This window comes from Mytilus californianus, unplaced genomic scaffold (genome assembly GCF_021869535.1).
Source record: "Mytilus californianus isolate M0D057914Y unplaced genomic scaffold, xbMytCali1.0.p SCAF_1, whole genome shotgun sequence".
Taxonomy (NCBI): Eukaryota; Metazoa; Mollusca; class Bivalvia; order Mytilida; family Mytilidae; genus Mytilus; species Mytilus californianus.
The window spans coordinates 13,023,256-13,045,505 of NW_026262581.1; the positions used below are offsets into that span (position 1 = coordinate 13,023,256).

General features: G+C 32.1%; 2 protein-coding genes across 6 annotated transcripts in view; one reads left to right on the forward strand and one right to left on the reverse strand.

Annotated features, from left to right (window-relative positions):
* LOC127705135 (conserved oligomeric Golgi complex subunit 5-like) overlaps positions 1 to 6,376 on the forward strand; it is a 36,473-nt gene extending 30,097 nt beyond the window's left edge. For all 4 annotated transcript variants that reach the window (XM_052209413.1, XM_052209505.1, XM_052209585.1 and 1 more), the window contains 2 exons: positions 2,925 to 3,004; positions 4,399 to 6,376. In XM_052209413.1, coding sequence (XP_052065373.1) covers positions 2,925 to 3,004; positions 4,399 to 4,513 — 195 coding nt within the window. In that variant the 3' untranslated portion in view covers positions 4,514 to 6,376. The remainder of the gene's footprint in view (positions 1 to 2,924; positions 3,005 to 4,398) is intronic.
* A 1,912-nt stretch (positions 6,377 to 8,288) lies between these two features.
* LOC127705705 (4-hydroxybenzoate polyprenyltransferase, mitochondrial-like) lies at positions 8,289 to 21,293 on the reverse strand. Of its 2 annotated transcripts, none has more exons than XM_052210094.1 (7): positions 20,881 to 21,293; positions 20,467 to 20,633; positions 19,451 to 19,572; positions 18,978 to 19,063; positions 12,655 to 12,788; positions 10,441 to 10,629; positions 8,289 to 9,171 (listed from the first exon to the last, which is right to left on the reverse strand). In XM_052210094.1, the coding sequence occupies exons 1-7, from the start codon at positions 21,287 to 21,289 to the stop codon at positions 9,019 to 9,021; spliced, it is 1,260 nt and encodes a 419-aa protein (XP_052066054.1). In that variant the 5' UTR covers positions 21,290 to 21,293; the 3' UTR covers positions 8,289 to 9,018. The 2 variants fall into 2 exon arrangements, with proteins under 2 accessions (XP_052066054.1, XP_052066102.1); XM_052210142.1 differs by lacking the exon at positions 12,655 to 12,788 and adding an exon at positions 18,435 to 18,565.
* Between the last annotated feature and the right edge of the window lie 957 nt (positions 21,294 to 22,250).

Genomic DNA, 22,250 nt, shown 5'->3' on the forward strand with positions numbered 1-22,250 from the left:
ATTTGGTGTATGGAAATATTGAACGATGTTCATGTCAGTCTGGCAAGTTTTATTTGACCTTGACCTCATTTTCACGGTTCATTGCTCAATGTTAAGTTTTTGTGTTTTGGTTTTTTTTTGTCGAGCCTCGACATAGGGATAGTGATCCGGCGGCGGCGTTAGCTAACTTTTTAAAAGCTTTATATTTTAGAAGCTAGAAGACCTGGATGCTTCATACTTTGTATATAGATGCCTTATGTTACGAAGTTTCCGTCTGTCATATGTCCAATGTCTTTGACCTCATTTTCATGGTTCAGTGACTACTTGAAAAAAAAGTCAACTTTTTTTGTAATGTTAATTTCTTTCTTATTATGAGTAATAGGATAACTATATTTAGTATGTGCGTACCTTGCAAGGTCCTCATGCCCGTCAGACAATTTTCATTTGACCTCGACCTCATTTCATGGATCAGTGAACCAGGTTAAGTTTTCGTGGTCAAGTCCATATATCAGATACTATAAGCAGTAGGTCTACTATATTTGGTATATGGAATGATTGTAAGGTGTACATGTCCAACTGGTAGGTGTCATCTGACCTTGACCTCATTTTCATGGTTCAGTGGTCAAAGTTAAGTTTTTGAGTTTTGGTCTTTTTTTCTAATACTATATGCAATAGGTCAACTATAAATGGTGTATGGAATGATTGTAAGGTGTACATGTCTAGCTGGCAGGTGTCATCTGACCTTGACCTCATTTTCATGGTTCAGTGGTCAAAGTTAAGTTTTTGAGTTTTGGTCTTTTTTTCTAATACTATATGTAATAGTTCAACTATATTTGGTGTATGGAAATATTTTATGATCTATATGTCAGTCACGCAGGTTTTATTTGACCTTGACCTCATTTTCAAGGTTCATTGCTCAGTGTTAAGTTTTTGTGTTTTGGTCTGTTTTTCTTATATTGTATGCAATAGGTCTACTATATTTGGTGTATGGAATGATTGTAAGGTGTACATGTCTAGCTGGCAGGTGTCATCTGACCTTGACCTCATTTTCATGGATCAGTGGTCAAAGTTAAGTTTTTGAGTTTTGGTCTTTTTTTCTAATACTATATGCAATAGTTCAACTATATTTGGTGTATGGAAATATTTTATGATCTATGTCAGTCAGGCAGGTTTTATTTGACCTTGACCTCATTTTCAAGGTTCATTGCTCAGTGTTAAGTTTTTGTATTTTGGTCTGTTTTTCTTAAACTATAAATAATAGGTCAACTATATTTGTTGTATGGAAGAATTGTTAGCTGTACATGCCTGCCTAGCATGGTTCATCTGACCTTGACCTCATTTTCATGGTTCATTGGTCAATGTTTAGTTTACTTGGTTAATGTTAAGTTTATGTGACAGTTGTAATAAAGCTTTATATTTAGGACTATCAACATAATATAAATGATTAGTAAAGAAGGCGAGACATTTCAGCGTGTGCACTCTTGTTCTAATACTGTATGCAGTAGGTCAACTATATTTAGTGTATGGAAATATTTTATGATGTACATGTCAGTCTGGCATGGTTTATTTGACCTTGACCTCATTTTCAAGGTTCATTGTTAAATGTTAAGTTTTTGTGTTTTGGTCTGTTTTCCTAATACTGTATGCAGTAGGTCAACTATATTTGGTGTATGGAAATATTTAATAATGTACATGTCAGTCTGAAGCCAAGACATTGCTAGTATAAACCTATGATGTAAATTTCATAAAATTCCGGCAAGAATTGTACACATGAGAGCACTAACAATGCAATTTTCCTTAAAATTAATGTTTCCAAGGGGAATAACTCTTCTAAAAATAATTGATCGGCACTGATTTTCGAACTCGTCCAAGACATTGCTAATATAAACCTATGATGTAAATTTCATAAAATTCTGGCAAGAATTGTACACATCAGAGCGCTAACAATGCAATTTTCCTTAAAATTAATGTTTCCAAGTGGAATAACTCTTCTAAAAATAATTGATCGGCACTGGTTTTCGAATTTGTCCAAGACATTGCTGATATAAACCTATAATATAAGTTTCATAAAAATCTGGCAAGAATTATACATGTGAAAGCGCCAACAAGACCGGACGGACGCACAGATGGACGCCCGTGTTTTCCTAATACTGTATGCAGTAGGTCAACTATATTTGGTGTATGGAAATATTTAATGATGTACATGTCAGTCTGGCAGATTTTATTTGACCTTGACCTCATTTTCATGGTTCATTGCTTATGTTACGTTTTTGTGTTTTGGTCTGTTTTTCTTACACTTTAAGCAATAGGTCAACTATATTTGGTGTATGGAATGATTGTAAGGTGTACATGTCTAGCTGGCAGGTGTCATTTGACCTTGACCTCATTTTCATGGTTCAGTGGTCAAAGTTAAGATTTTGAGTTTTGGTCTTTTTTTCTAATACTATATGCAATAGGTCAACTATATTTGGTGTATGGAAATATTTTATGGTCTTTATGTCAGTCGCGCAGTTTTTATTTGACCTTGACCTCATTTTCACAGTTCATTGCTCAGTGTTAAGTTTTTGTGTTTTGGTCTGTTTTTCTTTAACTATAAGCAATAGGTCAACTATATTTGTTGTATGGAAGAATTGTTAGCTGTACATGCCTGCCTAGCATGGTTCATCTGACATTGACCTCATTTCCATGGTTCATTGGTCAATGTTTAGTTTTCTTGGTTAATGTTAAGTTTATGTGACAGTTGTAAGAAAGCTTTATATTTAGGACTATCAACATAATATCAATGATTAGTAAAGAAGGCGAGACATTTCAGCGTGTGCACTCTTGTTTATTTCTATATAATTTTCCACAGCTAATTATAAAAAATTTGAGTTTTCTGATTTGAAACAATTGTTTCTGGTTTTGCTCAAAACAATATATAATGTTAAATAATGTTATTATTGCAGGCTGCTGATTGGTCAATAAGTAGATACTCCCAGTGGTTAGAAGATCACTCATCAGAGAAAGATCGACTAACATTAATAAAGTAAGTTATCAAAGAAAATCAAGATGGGAGAAAGATTTCATTTTATATTCAGTCACAAGGTTTTTTTTGGTGTAATATAAGATGTTGGGATCTAAAAAATTAGTTTTGTTATGCTGATTATAATAGACTGCTTTTATTTTTTCATGTTCGACGAATCCTCAAAGGAGCCGTTGACATAATATCTTAATAATAATTTGTCTTCTTCCTCCCTTCATAATGCTATAATACCATTATAAATGCATATGATCAACCCAGTTTTCATTGAGAAAGTGATATATAAGTACTATTTGATTAATCTTACATGATGTATAGCACTGAGTAATAATTTGATATACATTGGTTTATTGTATCATGTGACATGTGCTAGTCCACCTTAAACTCATTTCTTCCTTCCTTTTTTACAGCGCTGCAACTTTCAATAAGTATTTATATTAATAAAAGAACAGAGTTCCAATGTCCCCGGCATTGCACATATTTTATCTATCCAAGGTACAAGGGCATAAGCGCTCATAAGGCAATTTTCCATATAATTAATGTTTCCAAGGGGCATAACTATTTTTAAAAATAATGGATTGGCACTGATTTTCGAACTCGTCCAAGACATTGCTAATATAAACCTATGATATAAATTTCATAAAAATCTGGCAAGAATTGAACACATGAGAGAGCTAACGATGCAATTTTCTATAAAATTAATGTTTCCAAGGGGCATAACTCTTTTAAAATAATTGATGGACACTGATTTTCGAACTCGTCCAAGACATTGCTAGTATAAACCTATGATGTAAATTTCATAAAATTCAGGCAAGAATTGTACACATGAGAGCACTAACAATGCAATTTTCCTTAAAATTAATGTTTCCAAGGGGAATAACTCTTCTAAAAATAATTGATCGGCACTGATTTTCGAACTCGTCCAAGACATTGCTAATATAAACCTATGATGTAAATTTCATAAAATTCTGGCAAGAATTGTACACATCAGAGCGCTAACAATGCAATTTTCCTTAAAATTAATGTTTCCAAGGGGAATAACTCTTCTAAAAATAATTGATCGGCACTGGTTTTCGAATTTGTCCAAGACATTGCTGATATAAACCTATAATATAAGTTTCATAAAAATCTGGCAAGAATTATACATGTGAAAGCGCCAACAAGACCGGACGGACGCACAGATGGACGCCCGGTTTTTCCATGTCCCCTACAACGTGTTACGTGGGGGACAACAAAACTTTTAAAATCATTATTGAAAGTGTTTTAATTTCTATGAGAATTTTATGTCTGTCATATAAGATATTTGATATGTAAATTATTTTTGTTTTGCTAATTATGAAAGACAGCTATTTATTTTTCCTTTTTAATGTCTCATAGAATTTTGTGTTTGTTCTTTACAGAGGAACATTGGAAGGTTATGTACAGAATGTTAAATCAAGACAAGGGAGAGAATTTGCATCCATTTATCCAGTTATGTTAGATCTTTTACAGAAAGGATTACAATCAGCGACATGAATCAGTTGTTAAAAACATTTGAAATGAATTTAGACATTACAGATATGCAAAGCTCCACATTAAATTGTTTGTGATATTCCATCTCAGAAGTGTAAGAAGATGTTGTGAAATGTTTTTTGGAGCAATAATTTCAAATTTTAATAAAATCAAAGGTTTAGGTATCTGTGAACATGAAATGTAACAGTCTTCCATTTTGTCTAAAAATGTTGCTGTTAAAAAGAAAAGACCTTTAGCAAGTGATAAAGAAGAACTCTCTTCTGAATTGGAAATTTCCAAATCTAAAGGACTATTAGTGATTTTATTGTCTGTACCACAAAATGAAAATAATGTTACATCATTGGTTGAATTTCCATTGTTTATAACGTTTTTAACCAATCACTATGTTTTGGTGTACACTTTTGAAAATATCACCCAGAATGCATTAAATTCTGAAACGGTGAATTTTTATGATGAACATACATACCGTATAGCGGGTAATTTTCGCGGGGTGTTTATTTTCGCTTATTTTGGCGGATGAAGGAAAATCGTGAAAAATAAATTCTGCAAAAAATTTATGCATACATTCAGTACTTTCTAATAGCTAAAGCGTTTTGTAAACGATCTATGTTTTCCGGTCAACGGGTCAAAAACTGTTAATGACAGTTATAACAACACAAATGCCATAGGGCATTATTCACATAAAATTTATGAAATCGCTGTCAAGTGTTAATTAGTTAATTAGTGTTAAATAATATAAGAGTGTAAGGTATTCTGTCAGGTATTTACCCTTTTTAATTAGAGTCAAATTATATAAGCTTTACTCTCAATAACTTTATAACCTAATTGACATTAAGCAACCAACAATCAATTTATAACCTAATTAGTACATCAAAGGTCAATTTCATAACTAATCAACCATAACATTTACAAGAAGTTTGTACACCTGTGACCAATATCTAAGTACCAGTATTCTATTGATTAACTGTATCAAAATATAATCAATAAATGAGACGTCCTGCAGGTAAAAACAATCATTTAACCATAACAATAGACACACATTTGTCAATTTTTACAACTTTTTAACTGCAACCATTTCAGATTCAGCCAAAATATTTAATTGGGATTTAAGAATCTACCAAAATAAAAACTGCCAAAATTTTTCGTATACTTTGTTGCCCCTAATTCGCGTAATTTTACACCTGCTAAAATAACCCGCTATACGGTATATTGTGCCACTTGTCCTTAACTTTGTCTTTCTGAAATGTTGTCTGAACTTTTTGGTTGTGTGACAGCAGTATTTGACCTGATTTTTGGTTTGAAATTGTACAATGTTGTTTAACTTGACAACAGTTACTTTTAAACAAATAAGGGCAATTTTGTAAAAACTTATCATGTCTAGACATTTTTTCATTGTTCAAGCAGATTGTGACCTGATATTTAGTAGGCAGATGCATTACAGCGAGTTACAGATCACTTTAATTCACTCCAGATGAAAGATTGGCTGAATAATGGCCTTTGAATCTAGAAAAAATTTTGAATATTGTAATCTTGATTTTTCTTATTTTCACCCGATAGGAAGTTGCATTATTCTTGTTCAGATTGAATTTGAAATTGGTTTTAATTGATATATATTTGACAAATTTAGGGCTCCGGGACCAACAAAATTTCTTCAATTTGAAATTGTCAATATTTTAAAATACATGTATAAACAAAAACTGAAAATGATGCATTTATTCATTGTATTATGCAGCCACTTTTAGTAAGACTTAATGTAGGTTACTCATTCATATATATTGTTACTGTGATAATATTGTTGGGAAGAAATGTTTAATGGTATTGAACATGTGAAATTATTTTTATGAAATAAATTATTTATACAAAGAATATGAGTATTTTTACATTGCCAGTTTTACATGTACACATTAGAAATTCAGTCGTCCATCTTAGCATCTTTCTTCTTTTCTTGTAAAATTGTCCTTTTTGTCATGACAGGCAGACATTTCATAAAAAGATACTAGGGTCTTTTTGGGGAACCAAATTGAAATAAACTGTTGACACAGAGATATGTCTCGCCTGTTGTCATAAAATTCAGAAAAAGACAATCTGATGGACATTAAATTTACTAATAAATTCAATGTTGCAGGACCATGAACTAGTGGGCAGGGTCTTGAAATGGTCAACAAACTGAGAAGTACGGACATTAATGTAACTTTATAGAAAATATAATTGTCTATTGTAAGTAGTTCATATCAAACTAACTAAAGCCGAAAACTTAACATTGAAAATTGCTAATTAATTCAAAGTCACTGGACCATGACAAAGGTGGCAGGGCCTCAAAATAGTCATCAAACTGATGGGTAATGATAGTAATGCAACTTCATACAAAGTATGATTGATCTATCACAAGTAGTTCCTATTAAACTAACTGAAGCAGAAAAATTAACATTGAAAATTGCTTATTAGGGCCCTGCCGAATGGGGGACGCCCTATAGTGATCAGTCTGTCCGTCCGTAACAAATTGTGTCCGTTCTATATCTAGAGAACCGTTATGATTTCAAAGTTTATACTTGAAATGTATATTAATCAACACCAGAGGGTGTGTCTTAATGTATATAAAACTTCCTAGGTCAAAGGTCAAGGTCAAAAACTTTGGTTTTAGTTGACAACCCCATGTCATATGGTAAAGATCGTGTCCGCTCTATATCTTGAGAACCATTATGATTTCAAAGTTTATACTTGATATGTATATAAACCAACACCAGAGGGTGTGTCATAATTTATGTACAACTTCCTAGGTCAAGGTCAAAAACTTTGGTTTCAGTTGACAACCCCATGTCCAATGATAAAGATACAAATTTTTTACCACACATTATTCACAGCGAGCCCACGGAGATGGTTCCTATCTCAATGATATCTAGTTAATTGGAAGTCACTGGACTACGATTAGTTTTTCATATCTTTTTTCATTGGAAACTGACGACCTTTGGAAAGTGTATGTGTGTGAGGTGTCAAATCCTACAGTGGTGTTTTTACAAGAATTCACATTGATTAAAGAACAACAAAATTTACCACCACCTTGACGCAATTTATTAGGGCCCCGCCGAATGGCGGCCGCCCTATAGTGATCAGTCTGTCCGTCCGTCCGTCCATAACAAATCGTGTCCGCTCTATATCTAGAAAACCGTTATGATTTCAAAGTTTATACTTGACATGTATATTAACCAAACACAGAGGGTGTGTCATAATGTATGTTCAACTTCCTAGGTCAAAGGTCAAGGTCAAAAACTTTGGTTTTAGTTGACAACCCCATGTCCTATGGTAAAGATCGTGTCCGCTCTATATCTTGAGAACCGTTACGATTTCAAAGTTTATACTTGATATGTATATTAACCAACACCAGAGGATGTGTCATAATTTATGTACAACTTCCTAGGTCAAAGGTCAAGGTCAAAAACTTGGGTTTCATTTGACAACCCCATGTCCAATGATAAAGATACAAATTTTTTACCACACATTATTCACAGCGGGGCCCACAGAGATGGCTCCCTTTTCTGTGATATCTAGTTATGTCAAGTTTCAATTTCATCAGCAGTTGAATTTTAGTAGACAATCTTGATATCGTCCTGAACATGCATGAAACATTTGCCACTGGATGTTAAGCACCTGTTGAATACTGAAAGCCACAGGATGAGCTAATATCAATTCTATTAATGCTGAGTTGCTGTCACATCTTTGTAAACCTCTTTTATTTTCTTGTTATGTGAATACTACTGTCAACAAAACAAACACTTAAAGATAAATTTTAATTTTAATGAAAATTCATTAAAATTTGAAAACATATAAAAATGATGACACAATAAATATATTTCAAAAACAACCACGATTCACTTATATACCACTGTCATAACAGGATGTTCCATTATCTACTTAACAACAAAAACTATTTCTAATGGAAACGTTTCTTTCAACTCAAATACAATTAAGGATCTTTATACTTTCCCTGTATTTTCACTTATTGTTTTCATCCAATCTTATTTGGCATTGTATTTATTTTGTTTGACATTTAACCGGTACAAAATGAATCTTTGTTAAGAACCATGGAATCCTCATTTCAGCTTGGAGAGTTTCCTGATGAAGGTAAATCCAGAAAAGTGCTTCAGATGCATGAAATTTATAAAGTGTTGTTTTCAATTTTTCCATCTAGCTAAAAAACAAAAATAATAAACGAGAAGACAATATAGAAAAACAAACCAGCAGTCATACTTTTTGTTGTTGAATTGTAACAATATAAACTTCCATAAAGAAACTTTCATGTTTAGTTTAGATTAGCTTTTAGTTTCAAAGTATAAGGTAATGTGAAGGTTCAGTAAAGATGAAGGATTGATGAATGGGAAGTGATGGGCATATTTAACTGGGTCCTTTCATCCAGACCATTTAACAAAATAACAGATTAAAAATATATAGTAACAAATCTTTTTGTCATATAAAATATAGTAAAAATAACAAAGTTCCAGATAACAAATAATTCATTCTTCATTATCAAGTTGATCAATTTCATTTTTCTGTGTTTTCATTAATGTTCCAATAACTATGCTGACAAACATAACAAAACCAAGTCCTGTGTTAGATCTAAATTTGGCAGCACAATCATCAGCATTGTCCAAATCTACTGTGTATAACTGTTGAAGAAAAAAAAACAATTACATATTAGAAAGGCTACAGGAAATTGACATAAAAAAAACAACAATTAATAAAATAAGAAGACCCTGTAAAAATATTTGGTTTCACATTTGTCGTAGAATCAAAAAAATCTTTTTCACACATTTGTTGTGGAACTGAAGACAGATTTCATTGCACCATTAATTATCCTAAAAAGGTCAGTAAAATAACAATTTGGAATTCTCCATAGAATTATATCCAGATATTGCATTGTTGAGTTACTGTCCCTCGCTGATATTTTCAACAATTCTCTTTTTTCGTCTAGTACCACCAAAATATGGGGCAATTTGGTCATAAAATAAACAAAATTATATAAATTCTCTTTAAACTAATATTCATTTATGTAGTATTAAATTTAAAAATACAGTAATTAATTTATCTTATAAAAAGACTACTTGATGTGCTTATGGACTAGTATCAAACCTGTATACTATGGTTTAGGTCTGCTATAATTATTAACATAGACTACTCAATGTGCAGTTATTGCAACTCCTGTCCACTATGGTTATTGTTGATATAGCCGACCTGATGAACCATACCAAAAGTAAAAATTACCTCACTAGCATCATTTGGTAGGATCTACTATCAACTTATACTAGTGAGGTAATTGCCAGTTATTTCCACCGCTATCTACTATGGCTATTGTTGATATAGCCTACCAGATGAGCCGTGCCAACAGTGTTCATTACCTAAATAGTATTAGAGACATATACCAAAAAGAGAATGGCAGCTAGGTAAATTCTTGTGATATGATGCTGTCCATGTGATTTTATGAAATGTGCAAGTACAAATTAAATTCATTTTCTAAATCACAAATTTTTTTTTAAAGATATCAGCAATATCCTATCAAAAAATATTTAGATTTCCATGAATAATCTAAGCAAAATTTAGCTATTTTGCACAAGCCCAATTTTGCACCACTTGTAGTTTGAAAAATAGCATGGTGACCCATACTTTTTAATATATTTTTGAAAAAGCATGGTAAACACAGGCACTTGTTTCTGTCAATGTGGGGGTTTTACTATCCACACTCGTAAGATTGTTCATACAAGTGTGGTTAGTAAACACCCCATTGACAGAAACAACTGCCTGCGATGGTAAATCTACATATTGGCAAAGTATCAGAAAATTCTATCTGAGGAAATATTTAATGGTGATCCACCATTTACCTTAAATGCAATTGCCAATCTCTTGATCTCAGATCTGCTGTCATTGTAAACACAACCTACCTGATATGCTAAATGAGCAGCAGTTATTGATACACCAGTATAGTACGGCCAGGTCTGATCTAATGCAACCCCAGTCAATGTCAAACCTCCAATCATAATGGTTGCAAAACCACTCAACCAATGCTTTGTCTTATCACCAAATTTCAATGCTGTTGATTTGACACCAATCAGCATATCATCATATTTATCCTGAAAAAAAATTCTCTGAATAATTTTTTACTGATACATTCTGAAATATTGTGTATAAAATACAACAGGTATGACTGCATGTCGTGCTATCGGTGACTATGTTATAATAAATAACTGAAAAACAAACAAAAAGCTTAATATAACTCTTAATTTCATAGTAGTAGCTTCTTTTTGTAATTATATAGGGCTGTAAAAACGTTGATAGTGCGCACATTTTTTAATATGAAGTACAATTTGTTGATTTAAGATGCAGAATAAAGTGCTCTTTGACTTTTGTTCTATACAGAGAGGATGAGTTACCTTAATGTTGGTATACAATTTATTTTTTTTCAAGCAAAATAATAAGCTTCAAAGCTTTTTCAGCATTTATTCTAATGTCCTTTAGGCCAAGGTCCAGAGTTAATAAAAGCTACTAATCAAATGAGTGCAATTCAGTTTAGAAAAATTTAAAAGTGATCATAATAGCCACAGATCTATATTATTATATAAAATATAAGAGTAAATATCTATTATAAGGAGTTATTGGTAGAGAATTTTCTTATGGTAAAGTAGCAGTTTGATATCAATTCATTTCAAGTATTAAACTTTAATTATATCATATTACAGATAACATGTAACATTTTAATTTTGACTAAAAAACTTGTTTCACCACGTCTTCTTTAAAAATTGCATCACAAGTTGCTAAACAGAATACCAGCAAATACCAGTTTTAAAGTTTTTGGTTGGCCAGCCAGGGATAAAACAAATGACCTACACTTGAGGCAGGAATGTTTCCACACTACCATTAAATATGCTGTATGTCAGAGAATGTGTAGAAAAAAATGCCTACACTAATCTTCATTCAAACAATGAAAGGGAATGCACCCTACAATTACTGAAAATTGATTTACTTTAAAAGTGATCTTAAGCAAAAGGTAAAAAGCTCTGAAATTTCATTCAAATAGCGAAAGACGAATTGATTAAAAGATTTATTGGTGCTTAGTATGTATCTGCAAGTATAGCATGCATACACAGGATAATAACAAGTTGATATAACCTGCTTTGTGTGTATTGACATACAATAATGTACACTAAAATATCCTTCCTCTTTTCTTTTTTCCTTGAATTTTAATAACATTGTGATGGTTCTAAAATAGTGTTTTCATGGGTGAACTCGATACAAGTGCATTATAATGGTGGGGAAATATTTGTGAGAAATTTTTCCCATGTGTTATATCACGGGTTGGTTCAGTGCTGTGAAGGACACAATCAGGTTTAACATATTTATATGAGGAGTTGTAATAATCTGTGTTGTGCTGAGGTAGGATGAACCACAAGGGAAGATATTTCTGAACAGCCATGAATATCATTTTTAGATAAAAAAAAAATTCATTGTTGATTAGAAGATTTTCAAATCCTAATCAACAAGTCTTCCGAAAATACAAGATATTTCTAACCCAAGTGTATATCTCTTTTCAAGATGCAGAATATAGGATCTATATTATACATTGCTACCACATTTTTGTGGTAATTTCACCACTGTAAACAAATATGAATAGGATTTTATTAGCAACAATAAATGAGTTAAGAAGCACAAAGGAAATGTGTATTTTTAAACACTTTAAAATATCTGGAAATTATTCTTGGATTATTCTTGTTTGTACTGTGTCATTTTCTAGTTTTTAAACTGTAACACCTGTTTTTCCTCTCAAAATTCCCTTCAATTGAAACCAGAATAAATATTGTGGAGTGATGTCATTAATTAGAAAATAAAATCTGAACAGAAAGCATATTACAACTTTAACTATTATTAGTAAACAAGTTGTTTTTTTTTTTAAGTTACGACCCCAATAAAGATTTTTATTTGACTAATCTGAAACACATTATACTGTGACATCAAACCCATCACACAAATTTAACTTTTTAATAACTGAATTGAAAACTCAAGTGTTTCACTTACCTGCATAAACAATCACAACAAACAAAAACTAATAAAATAAAATGAAGTGCCAGGAGAACACTCTAAATTTTGTATATCTTACTCACTTGATGAGCATATATTGTGTCATAGGAAAGAGTCCATGCCATACTGCCAATATAAAGGGGAAGAACAACGGTCCAATCTATCCCGCCTGTAACTGCAGCCCAACCTAACATAGTCCCATAGTTGAAGGTTAACCCTAACAACAAATATGCATGTAAATGATAAGAAAGCCAAGCAAAATTACTGAGCTACAGATGAGGACTGGTCTCTACTGGGGTGTCCTGAATAGCCATAGCAAACTGATGATTCCATTTTTGTCACCATTCCTAGTGCTGTTATAGAAGAGTGTACCAAATACCATATGTATGTCTGGAGGGATGGTTATTTTTAGAATTTGTGCTTTTATGTGCTCTTATGAAATTCAACTTCAGTGTGCCTTAAAATTTCCATTTTACTTCAAAACTCAATTTCTCCTCCAAAATTTAAATGAGGTATTTGGTAACTTCAGGCTCCAAGTACCATGTATCCCTCACCCAGCTACAGACATGCCTTGATAAAATGTTATTGTTTTTAAAAAATCCTGCGTTACAGATAAAAATATGTCCTTTCATTATGTAATTTTTTTCACCTTTTTAGTAATTTTACCACTTCAAAATACACATTGCATTTTTTTTTTAAATTGTTATTGACAACAAAAATTTAAACATGTAAAATGGTTCGATTCTGCCAATAAAATTGCTGTTATTTTCTTTTCTAAGTAAAAGTAGCCACCAACATTGATGACAGTTTGAGTTATCAAACATAATTATTAAGGGGACCACATTTGCCTTTCTTCAAAGTTTGATAACCACTGGCATTTTATTAGATTTTCTATTGATTTTTAATCAAATTTTCTATTTTTAGTATTTAAGAGAAACTGTTTAAGCTTTTTTGGGGGTTGGCAACACATGTATCATATCACTGAAGTTAGGCAGCAAGTGACTTGCTATGCTTTTTCCTTTTTTTGTGGTTGCAATTGGCTTAATTTTTTCAGGGAAGTGTATATTACAAGTAAATGGACAGTGCATTGACAAAGAAAAGATGAATGGACACCAAATGATGGCAATAGCTAAAATTGGTCATTTGGACTAGCTAAGACAAGCAGCAAGCAGAGATCTACTTCTATAATGCAGTGTTATGATCACACACAATGACACATTTTAAATTATTTTGTCCTACAATCATTTTTAAAGTACGTACATGTCAATTCCATTTTAGCCTCCACATCAGTTTAAACACTTAAATTTTTACAAAATTAATTTCTGACATTTAACACAGATTTAAACTTAACCAGTATAATGATATTTTACAGGAATGTTAAATAAAATCTTTGGATTTTTTAAAAAGTTAATAACTTATTGATTGTCCATTGAAATTTTGTCCACATCAGTCACAATAAAAACAAATGTCCATTGGACCAGATATCCAGTGAGCCATCCAGCATATCCCCACAATGAAGATTTGGAGGTCAATGCAATAATTAATACCATTTTAAAAATAGCTTAAGTTTACAGTTTATAATAAAAGAGTTATATTTACTATAGCAAAAGAGAAAGTGTATATGTAATAATATGGTCGTATATTATTATAAAACTAGATGTGTCGGAACAACACTAATGACCCCCTTTGCAAAAAAGCTTGGAGCCATTCTAAGGAGTAAAATTTGAGAATGAAAGTCTATATAAGTGTTAGTTTCACAAAATTTTCAAAGTCCAAAGCCCATAATTTCAGCAAAATTCAATGGAACAGAACCAAATGTATACTCGATCTGTAACTCATCATAGTAGACTCACATACTAAAAATCAGCTCAATATGTGAAGTCGTTTAGAAAAGAAGTCTGTATAACTGCTAATTAGTCCAAAGTCTGTAATTTTGGCAAAAATCAGTGGAGTGAAACCAAACAAAAACTTGATTTGGACTCATCATAGCAGACTCACATATCACAAAATCAGCTCAATATGTGAAGGCATTTAGGAAAAAAAGCAGTATAATTGCTATTTTCATGAAATTTCCAATTTCCAAAGCCTGTAATTTCAACAAAAACCAGTGGAGCGGAACCAAACATGAACTCAATCTGTAACTCATCATAGCAGATTCTCATACTAAAACTCAGCTCAATATGAGAAGACATGTAGAAAAAAAGTCCGTATAATTGCTATTTTCATGAAATTTTCAGAGTCCAAAGCCCATAATTTCGTCAAAAATCAGTGGAGTGGACCCAAACATAAACTCTATCTGTAACGCATCATAGTAGACTCACGCATTTAGAAAATAAAAAGTCTGTATAACTGTTCGTTGCGGAATGACAGAATGACGGAATGACGCAATGACAGATAAGGGTGAAATTATATGGCCCCAACAACTTTCTAGCGGGGTCATAAAAACAATAGAATAAATATACAAAAAACATATGAATTCGAAATGCTAGATTGATCAGAACAATGTCTTAGTTGTAATTACCTTCAAATATTTTTAACTATTTAGTAGTTTTAAGGCCAAAAGAAAGGATAAACTGAATTTGTGTTTTTAATCTTAAATAACTGCTTAGATTGATTGTTGGTGTTTAACACCACTTTCAGGACACCTGGCTATGTCATGGTGACCAGTTTTTATTGGTGGAGGAAGATGGAGTACTCAGAGTCTTAGTCAGAGAGAACCAAGACCTTTGGCAATAAAACAGGTAATCTTAGTTAACTTCAGAAGTCCAATAAAATGCTCCCCTGGGCGCAGCTTGATACGACCACAGAGGTCGAACCCTGAACAGTTGGGGCAAGTATGGACACAACATTCAAGCTTGATACAGCTCTGAATTTGGATTGTGATTAAATATTTGACAAATCATAGGTTTCTGACACAGAAAGAATGTGGTCTAAGAACTTAAATTTTTTTAATTTACCTATTATGGTCCAATATCCAAAATCTAAATACATACACGGTAAGATTCAGCATATCAAAGACCCCAAGAATTCAAGTTTTGTTAAAATCAAACTTAGTTTAATTTTGGACCCTTTGGACCTTAATGTAGACCAATTAGAAAACGGGACCAAAAATTAAGAATCTAAATACACAGTTAGATTCAGCATATCAAAGAACCCCAATATTTCAATTTTTGATGAAATCAAACCATATCATTATTATTTGCTTTTATATATAAATCAAAAATAACCAACTTAAAATGGAAAAGGAAAAAAAAAAAAAGGAAAAAAAGGAAAAAAAAAAAAAAAAAAAATCCCCCCCCCCATTTTTTGAACCCCCTTATGACTCATCACCCCCAAACTCAATCCCAGCCTTCCCTTCATGGTATAGTACCTTGCAGTACAATTTCAGAGAGATCCATACACTTGAACACAAGTTATTGTCTGGAAACTGTAAAAATGTGTGTTTTTTGGCCCCTTTTTGGCCCCAAATTCCTAAACATTTAGGGCAATTGTGATATGGAACCTTTTAGTACAATTTCATAAAGATCCATACACTTACACTTACACTTACACACAAGTTATTGTCCTGAAACTAGAAAAATGCTTGTTTTTTGCCCCTTTTTGGACCCTAATTCCTAAAATATTGAGGCAGTTACCCCTAAAATCAATCCCAGCATTCCCTTTGTGATATGGAAGCTTGTGGTACAATGTCAGAAAGATCCAAACACTTGAACACAAGTTATTGTCTGGAAACTAGAAAAATGCTTATTTTTGGCCCCTTTTTGGCCCCTTATTGGCCCCTTATTCCTAAATATTTTGGGCAATTAACCCCAAACTCAATTCCAGCTTTCCCTTTCTGATATGGAACCTTGTAGTACAATTTCAGAAAGATCCATACACTTAAACACAAGTTATTGTCATGAAACTAGAAAAATGCTTGTTTTTGGCCCTTTTTTGGCCCCTAATTCCTAAAATTTTGAGGCATTTACCCCTAAAATCAATCCCAGCATTCCCTTTGTGATATGGAAGCTTGTGGTACAATGTCAGAGAGATCCATACACTAACACACAAGTTATTGTCCTGAAACTAGAAAAATGCTTATTTTTGGCCCCTTTTTCCTTAACTGTTGGCACCATAACCCCCAAAATCAATCCCCACCTTCCTTTTGTGGTATTGAACCTTATGGTAAAATTTCATAGAGATCCGTTCACTTAAACTTAAGTTATTGTGCGAAAACCCATGTGTCTTCGGACGAAGACGACGCCAACGTCATACCAATATACGACCGCAAAAATTGGTCATATAAAAACCAAAATACTTTGGTTGAGTATAAATTTAACATTCATCAAATGGACATACAACCATACATGACCCATGTCCAAAAATAAAACTTTCCGTCCTACCCTCCCACAATTGCCCTTAGTTTTGACATGTATCACAACACACGGAGCACATGCAAGAACATGACAGAAGATTCATTAAAATAGACAGATTTATTACTGCAAATAAAAACCACTGGTGTACTCAAAAAGTGGCAATATATATACATTCTTATGAAATTGTTTTAAAAAGTGGCTATAATTTGATGTCGTAATAATTTTATCGTGTTATCCTGAAGAACAATTTTCCCATAAATATTTTCTCATCTTAAGTACAAGCATAAGAGTATATCTTCAATGAAAAGTATGTTAAATATTACTCTAATATGACAACCTATATATCGTCAACCAGTATAATCACAGTATATCTACTTTAAGCGCATGTGCATAATACACAAAATTGGCTGTTCCCTTTTAGTTCACCTGACTTATACGACCAGGTAAACTCAATTTGCGACAGTGAAACCAACTTTAAACTAAGGCCAAGCTTCAAATACAAATTGATGATCTCTATTGTAATGTAAAATAAGCAAATTAGTCCATTTCAGTTATAATTTTGGTGTAAAATTCTGCAAAATGATGTTATTGCCTCGGCAACTAAACAAGGTTTTCAGGCTTCTTGTAGGGCTCAGAATGTAATAAAATTAGATAAAAAATGTGTTTTTTTTTGCCAGTAGTTATTTTTGAATAATATAATAACAATATTATATGGGGGTAGGATGGAACAGCCAAAAGAGTATAGTGTGTATAGGGCTTTCACAGTCAGGGGCGTAGCTAGGTATTCAGTCAACTGTAGGCACAAATCGGCAGGGGGTCTGGGGGCCATTGAAACGTGCCTAAAGTGCCTTACGGCAGCTACGCCCCTGACAGTTGACAACATTACTGTATTTGTCCTCTTAGAATTGAAATAATCATGGCAGCAGTAGATTTGTCTTCATTTAACCATGGGTTGGCCATTTATATTCGATTATTTTATCCTGAGCGATAGCGATAGTTAAAACTCTACTACCACTGTGTTTATTTATATATAACATATGACACTTTCATTTATTAACATCAGTTAAGAATTATTGGTTTAAAGGTAGTTAAGAATTATTGGAGCATTGTTAGTGGTATGTTCAAGAAATTTAAATTGTCTTTCTGATATGCAGCAAAGTATTAGATCAAAAGCATTATTAAATATAATTTATTGAAAGATATGAAAATAATCTGTGCATTACATTAGCAGAAAAGTTTGAAAAACTAGCAGATCTATATGTTGCAAAAAAAAATCATGCTTCATGCTTATACAACAAACAGACCATGTAACTTCCTGTTTATATTTTCTCAAAAGTATGGCATAACCTTGGGGGGAAAAAAATTACATTTTGATAGCTAACGACCAATTTTAACTGGCCATCTTCAGCAAAATCCCACATCAGGAATATTTTACTTGTGATTATAAAGACTACAATGAAAGTTTACCATATCCAAGGAAACATTAAAGTACTACAACTGTTAGCTACCTGATGGGAGTAAATGGAATCGTAGATCATTGTGTACAAAACGGAGGCAAAGTAAAGGGAGACAACTGGTGTTTGGATACTTCCTTGTATCGCAGACCAGGCTATCAGAACACCCCAATTTAAAGTCACTCCTAAAAAATAGAAAACTGGCATATATATATCAAAACAAATTCTGCAGTTCATTTTATACAATTATCAATCCCATTTTTCAAGTATTTATGAGAAAAATATCTATGTAATGGTAAGCTACTTTTATTGAGTAGATTAAATAAACTCATACTACATGTTTTCTTAATAATGCCTGAATATCAATTCTGAATAACATTTATACAGTTAAACTGTGCTTTTTAGTTTTCAGACAAATCAAACTATCTTCTATAATTTACAATGTTTACCTTAAAAGTATAAACTTCTACATTTTTGAAATAATTCATGTATTAAAACTTTATAAGACTGACTTTGCTAAAAGTCAATTGTAACCAATTCTTTGCTGTGATACATATATTAAAAGTTAACTAAAATTGCCATACCGAGGGTACTTACCTAGCATTGCCTGTGGCCAAAATGTTACCCTCTTGGCAAGTGGATATGTAATAACCAAGACCATGGAAGCTGCTCCCAATACGACACTGTCAACAAAATTAGAATTAAAATGTTTGCATCTACAGCTTTACTATTGAAATTATACTTTTATTCATGAAGACCCAGTATATTCTGACGATGAACACTTTTTATGGAAATCCCTGTAAATATTTAGCTCATTTGCAGTATCTCAGTATACAATCAGTAGGTATTAAACCAGTGTTGATTTAGTTGACTTACTTTAGACCTTATGTGTAGTCCTTGGACTGAAAATTTCATGAAAATGACAGTATTCCCCTCTGTTGTTCAATGTACATGAAGATACTAGGCTTTTTTGATAATTTCTTATCAACTTTATGGCCATTGGACTTACAAATTTCATGTTTTATGACTGTTTTTCAGCAATATTAATGGACAAATGCAAAGTTACATACCTGTACCAATTTAACTGTAGAAGGATACCTAGTGAAACAGACAACATCCCACCAAGACAACACAAACCTTGAAAGTAGGTCAATTCTCCACTGGCCAATGGTCGAAGTTTGGTTCTTTCAACCTGTTTAACAATAAATTTTCTTTCATTCTATCAATTCACTATTTATAGCTAGCATTTGCTGTACATCACAATATAGTGGCTGACTTTGTGTTTGATGATTTTGTATCTGATAGTTTTGCATGTCATATTCAAACATATCAAATTTTTACATTCTTTTACTTTAAGGATCAATTACTTTCAAGTTAAGATACATTTTAAGGTTAGGATCTGACAAGGGAAAGTTTACCGAGTGGATAGATCTGATATCATTATAATAAAAGATAATCAGGGATAAGGACCAGTAACACTTTAACCCCATATACATGTATGGTGTTCTGGTATAAATTTTATTAGGAAATCACAGAGCAAAAAATGTAAGATAGTCAAAGATGCATATATGCAATTTTCATGGTAAGGTTTAAAGTTCTAAAAATAAAACTCAAAGAGTAACTTAAAATATCTAGGTAAACTCTGCCTCAGAAAATTCTTAATTGGAAACATAATATATGTAATCAATCATGCCAGTGCTGAAGCATCTACTGTCCTAAAGTGTAAGTGGTATTACATCATTTAACAATGTTTAATCAATTTTCCCTTTGAACTGCTTCTCTTTTTTATCCTATATTGCACATGAGAAATGTCATTGGAAGAAACTTTAGACATGCAAGTGGCATAATTAGAGAAAATCAAATGGTTTTTGAATATATAAAAATTTGCAAACATAACAGCAACTTGTCGAAATTATAGCTCCTCTTAAAAGTTCCCACTGGTTAAAGGGTCATTTACCTGAACAGTAAAATAGTATTTTAACCCTCTTGTCAAATCCACCCTATTCATTAGGCCACATTGTCAATAAAATGGGACTGATGTGCACATATTTTAAACACTTTTTAAAATGTAGTAAATATCATTCACCTTTCTATCAAAATCTCTGTCCCACATATCATTAACAATACAGCCAGCACCTCTCATGAAGAATGCACCTGCTCCAAACAAGGTCAAAAGCCAAAGGTCAGGAAAATGACCTGGTGCCGCAGCTAAACCTATGCTCCATGTACATGGCCAGTACAACAACCAAGTTCCTACAATAGTTCACCAGTTTTAAGTGTATTTGTAAACATTACTTTCAAATTTGACAAAATAAAATGAAATTATTGTCAACTTTTTAAATAATCATTATCAAACTTCTGTCGTTATCTTGTAAAGTACTGTTTTGTTCCACTGTTTAACTGTTTAAAATAATAATGCTTAATAAGCATGACTGTTTGTTGCCATGAAAAGGCTTATATTAATTAGCAAGTTTTCATTTTAAATTTAATGGGAAGTTACCTATTGGTTTATCAAATCTGATTAGTCTTAGATAAGGCTGTAAACTCTTTGGTGATGCATCTAAAATTTCTTTTGGTGTTACACTTAAGTTTCTCTTCTGTTTTCTATAAGCATCCTTCCTGTTAAAACAACTGCCATCAGGGGGAAAGTTGTGCTGTCTGATACCACTAAATGAAGTTTTTAAAGTTTGTTCTGGAAAGAAATTTGGTTGCAAAAATATTCTATGATTTGGTTTATGACTGAAATGGTATCCACTAGAGAGCTTCCTTGACTGGCTGAATGCCTTATTATTTTGGTTACAAAAACACAGACAGCATGCTGGCAAAGACACATTTATTCTGTTATGTACATCTATTATACTGTTGCTCTTTATACTTTTCAATAGCAAAACACTTTTTGAAATGTTCATCTTGAACCTGAAAAGATAAATTTAATATTTTAATCTTTAAATAAATTAATTTACTTAACTTTATTGTCATGTTTATACTCAGTATGGTGTTACAATATCTTCATATGTTTTTGAAATACACTGCTAAGTATATCAAATGTTACTAATCAGTTCAGCTTGTACAAACATTCAAAATACTTTATTTTCAATCCAGAACCATTGATGGAATGTGAGTGATACATAATAAGATAGAATCATCTAAAAAAAGATAACAATAAGATAAACTATGTTCTGCATAAGAATGATTACCAGAAAGTTGTCATTATTTTAGCAGACATTAATTGTACTTTGAAAAATGTTCTAATACATCTCATCACTTTATGTATGCATTACAGGACATCATAAAAATAGAGAAGACTTTGTTGCAACAAGGGAAAATGAATTATGTTAAATTAAAAGTGACTGGTGTAGAATGGTGTAGGTCAAGTGTTGCAGAATCCTAAATTGTGATGAGGATATTAATTAACCATTATAGTCCAATCCTTAATTGAGATTATCAGTTACTAGCACTAGAATATTTCAATCATTGAATTGTGTCCACCTATTTAGAAAAAAAAAAGATTACAGGATCTTATCTTCAAATAATTTCTGTAAAATACAGAAAAATGTAGACATGGTAAAAAAAAAATCAAGGTTTTATCTCTGGATTATGAAGAATCTTCTGTTGTAAAATATAGAAAATGGAAAAATGAATCAAAATTTTATTCCAGAAGCTATCTCTTGATTGTAAAGTACTTCTGTAAAAATATTCCCTGTATAAAGTGTATTTTCATGAAGTTTAGTATTGTAAGATGCTATTGTTTTAAAAACTTTTACTTTAGATTGCTTCTAAACTATTATCCTCGTGTATTGTGTTTTCGACCTACTTACATATTCATCAATATTTCCACTTTTATATGTTTGAACATATACATGACTAATA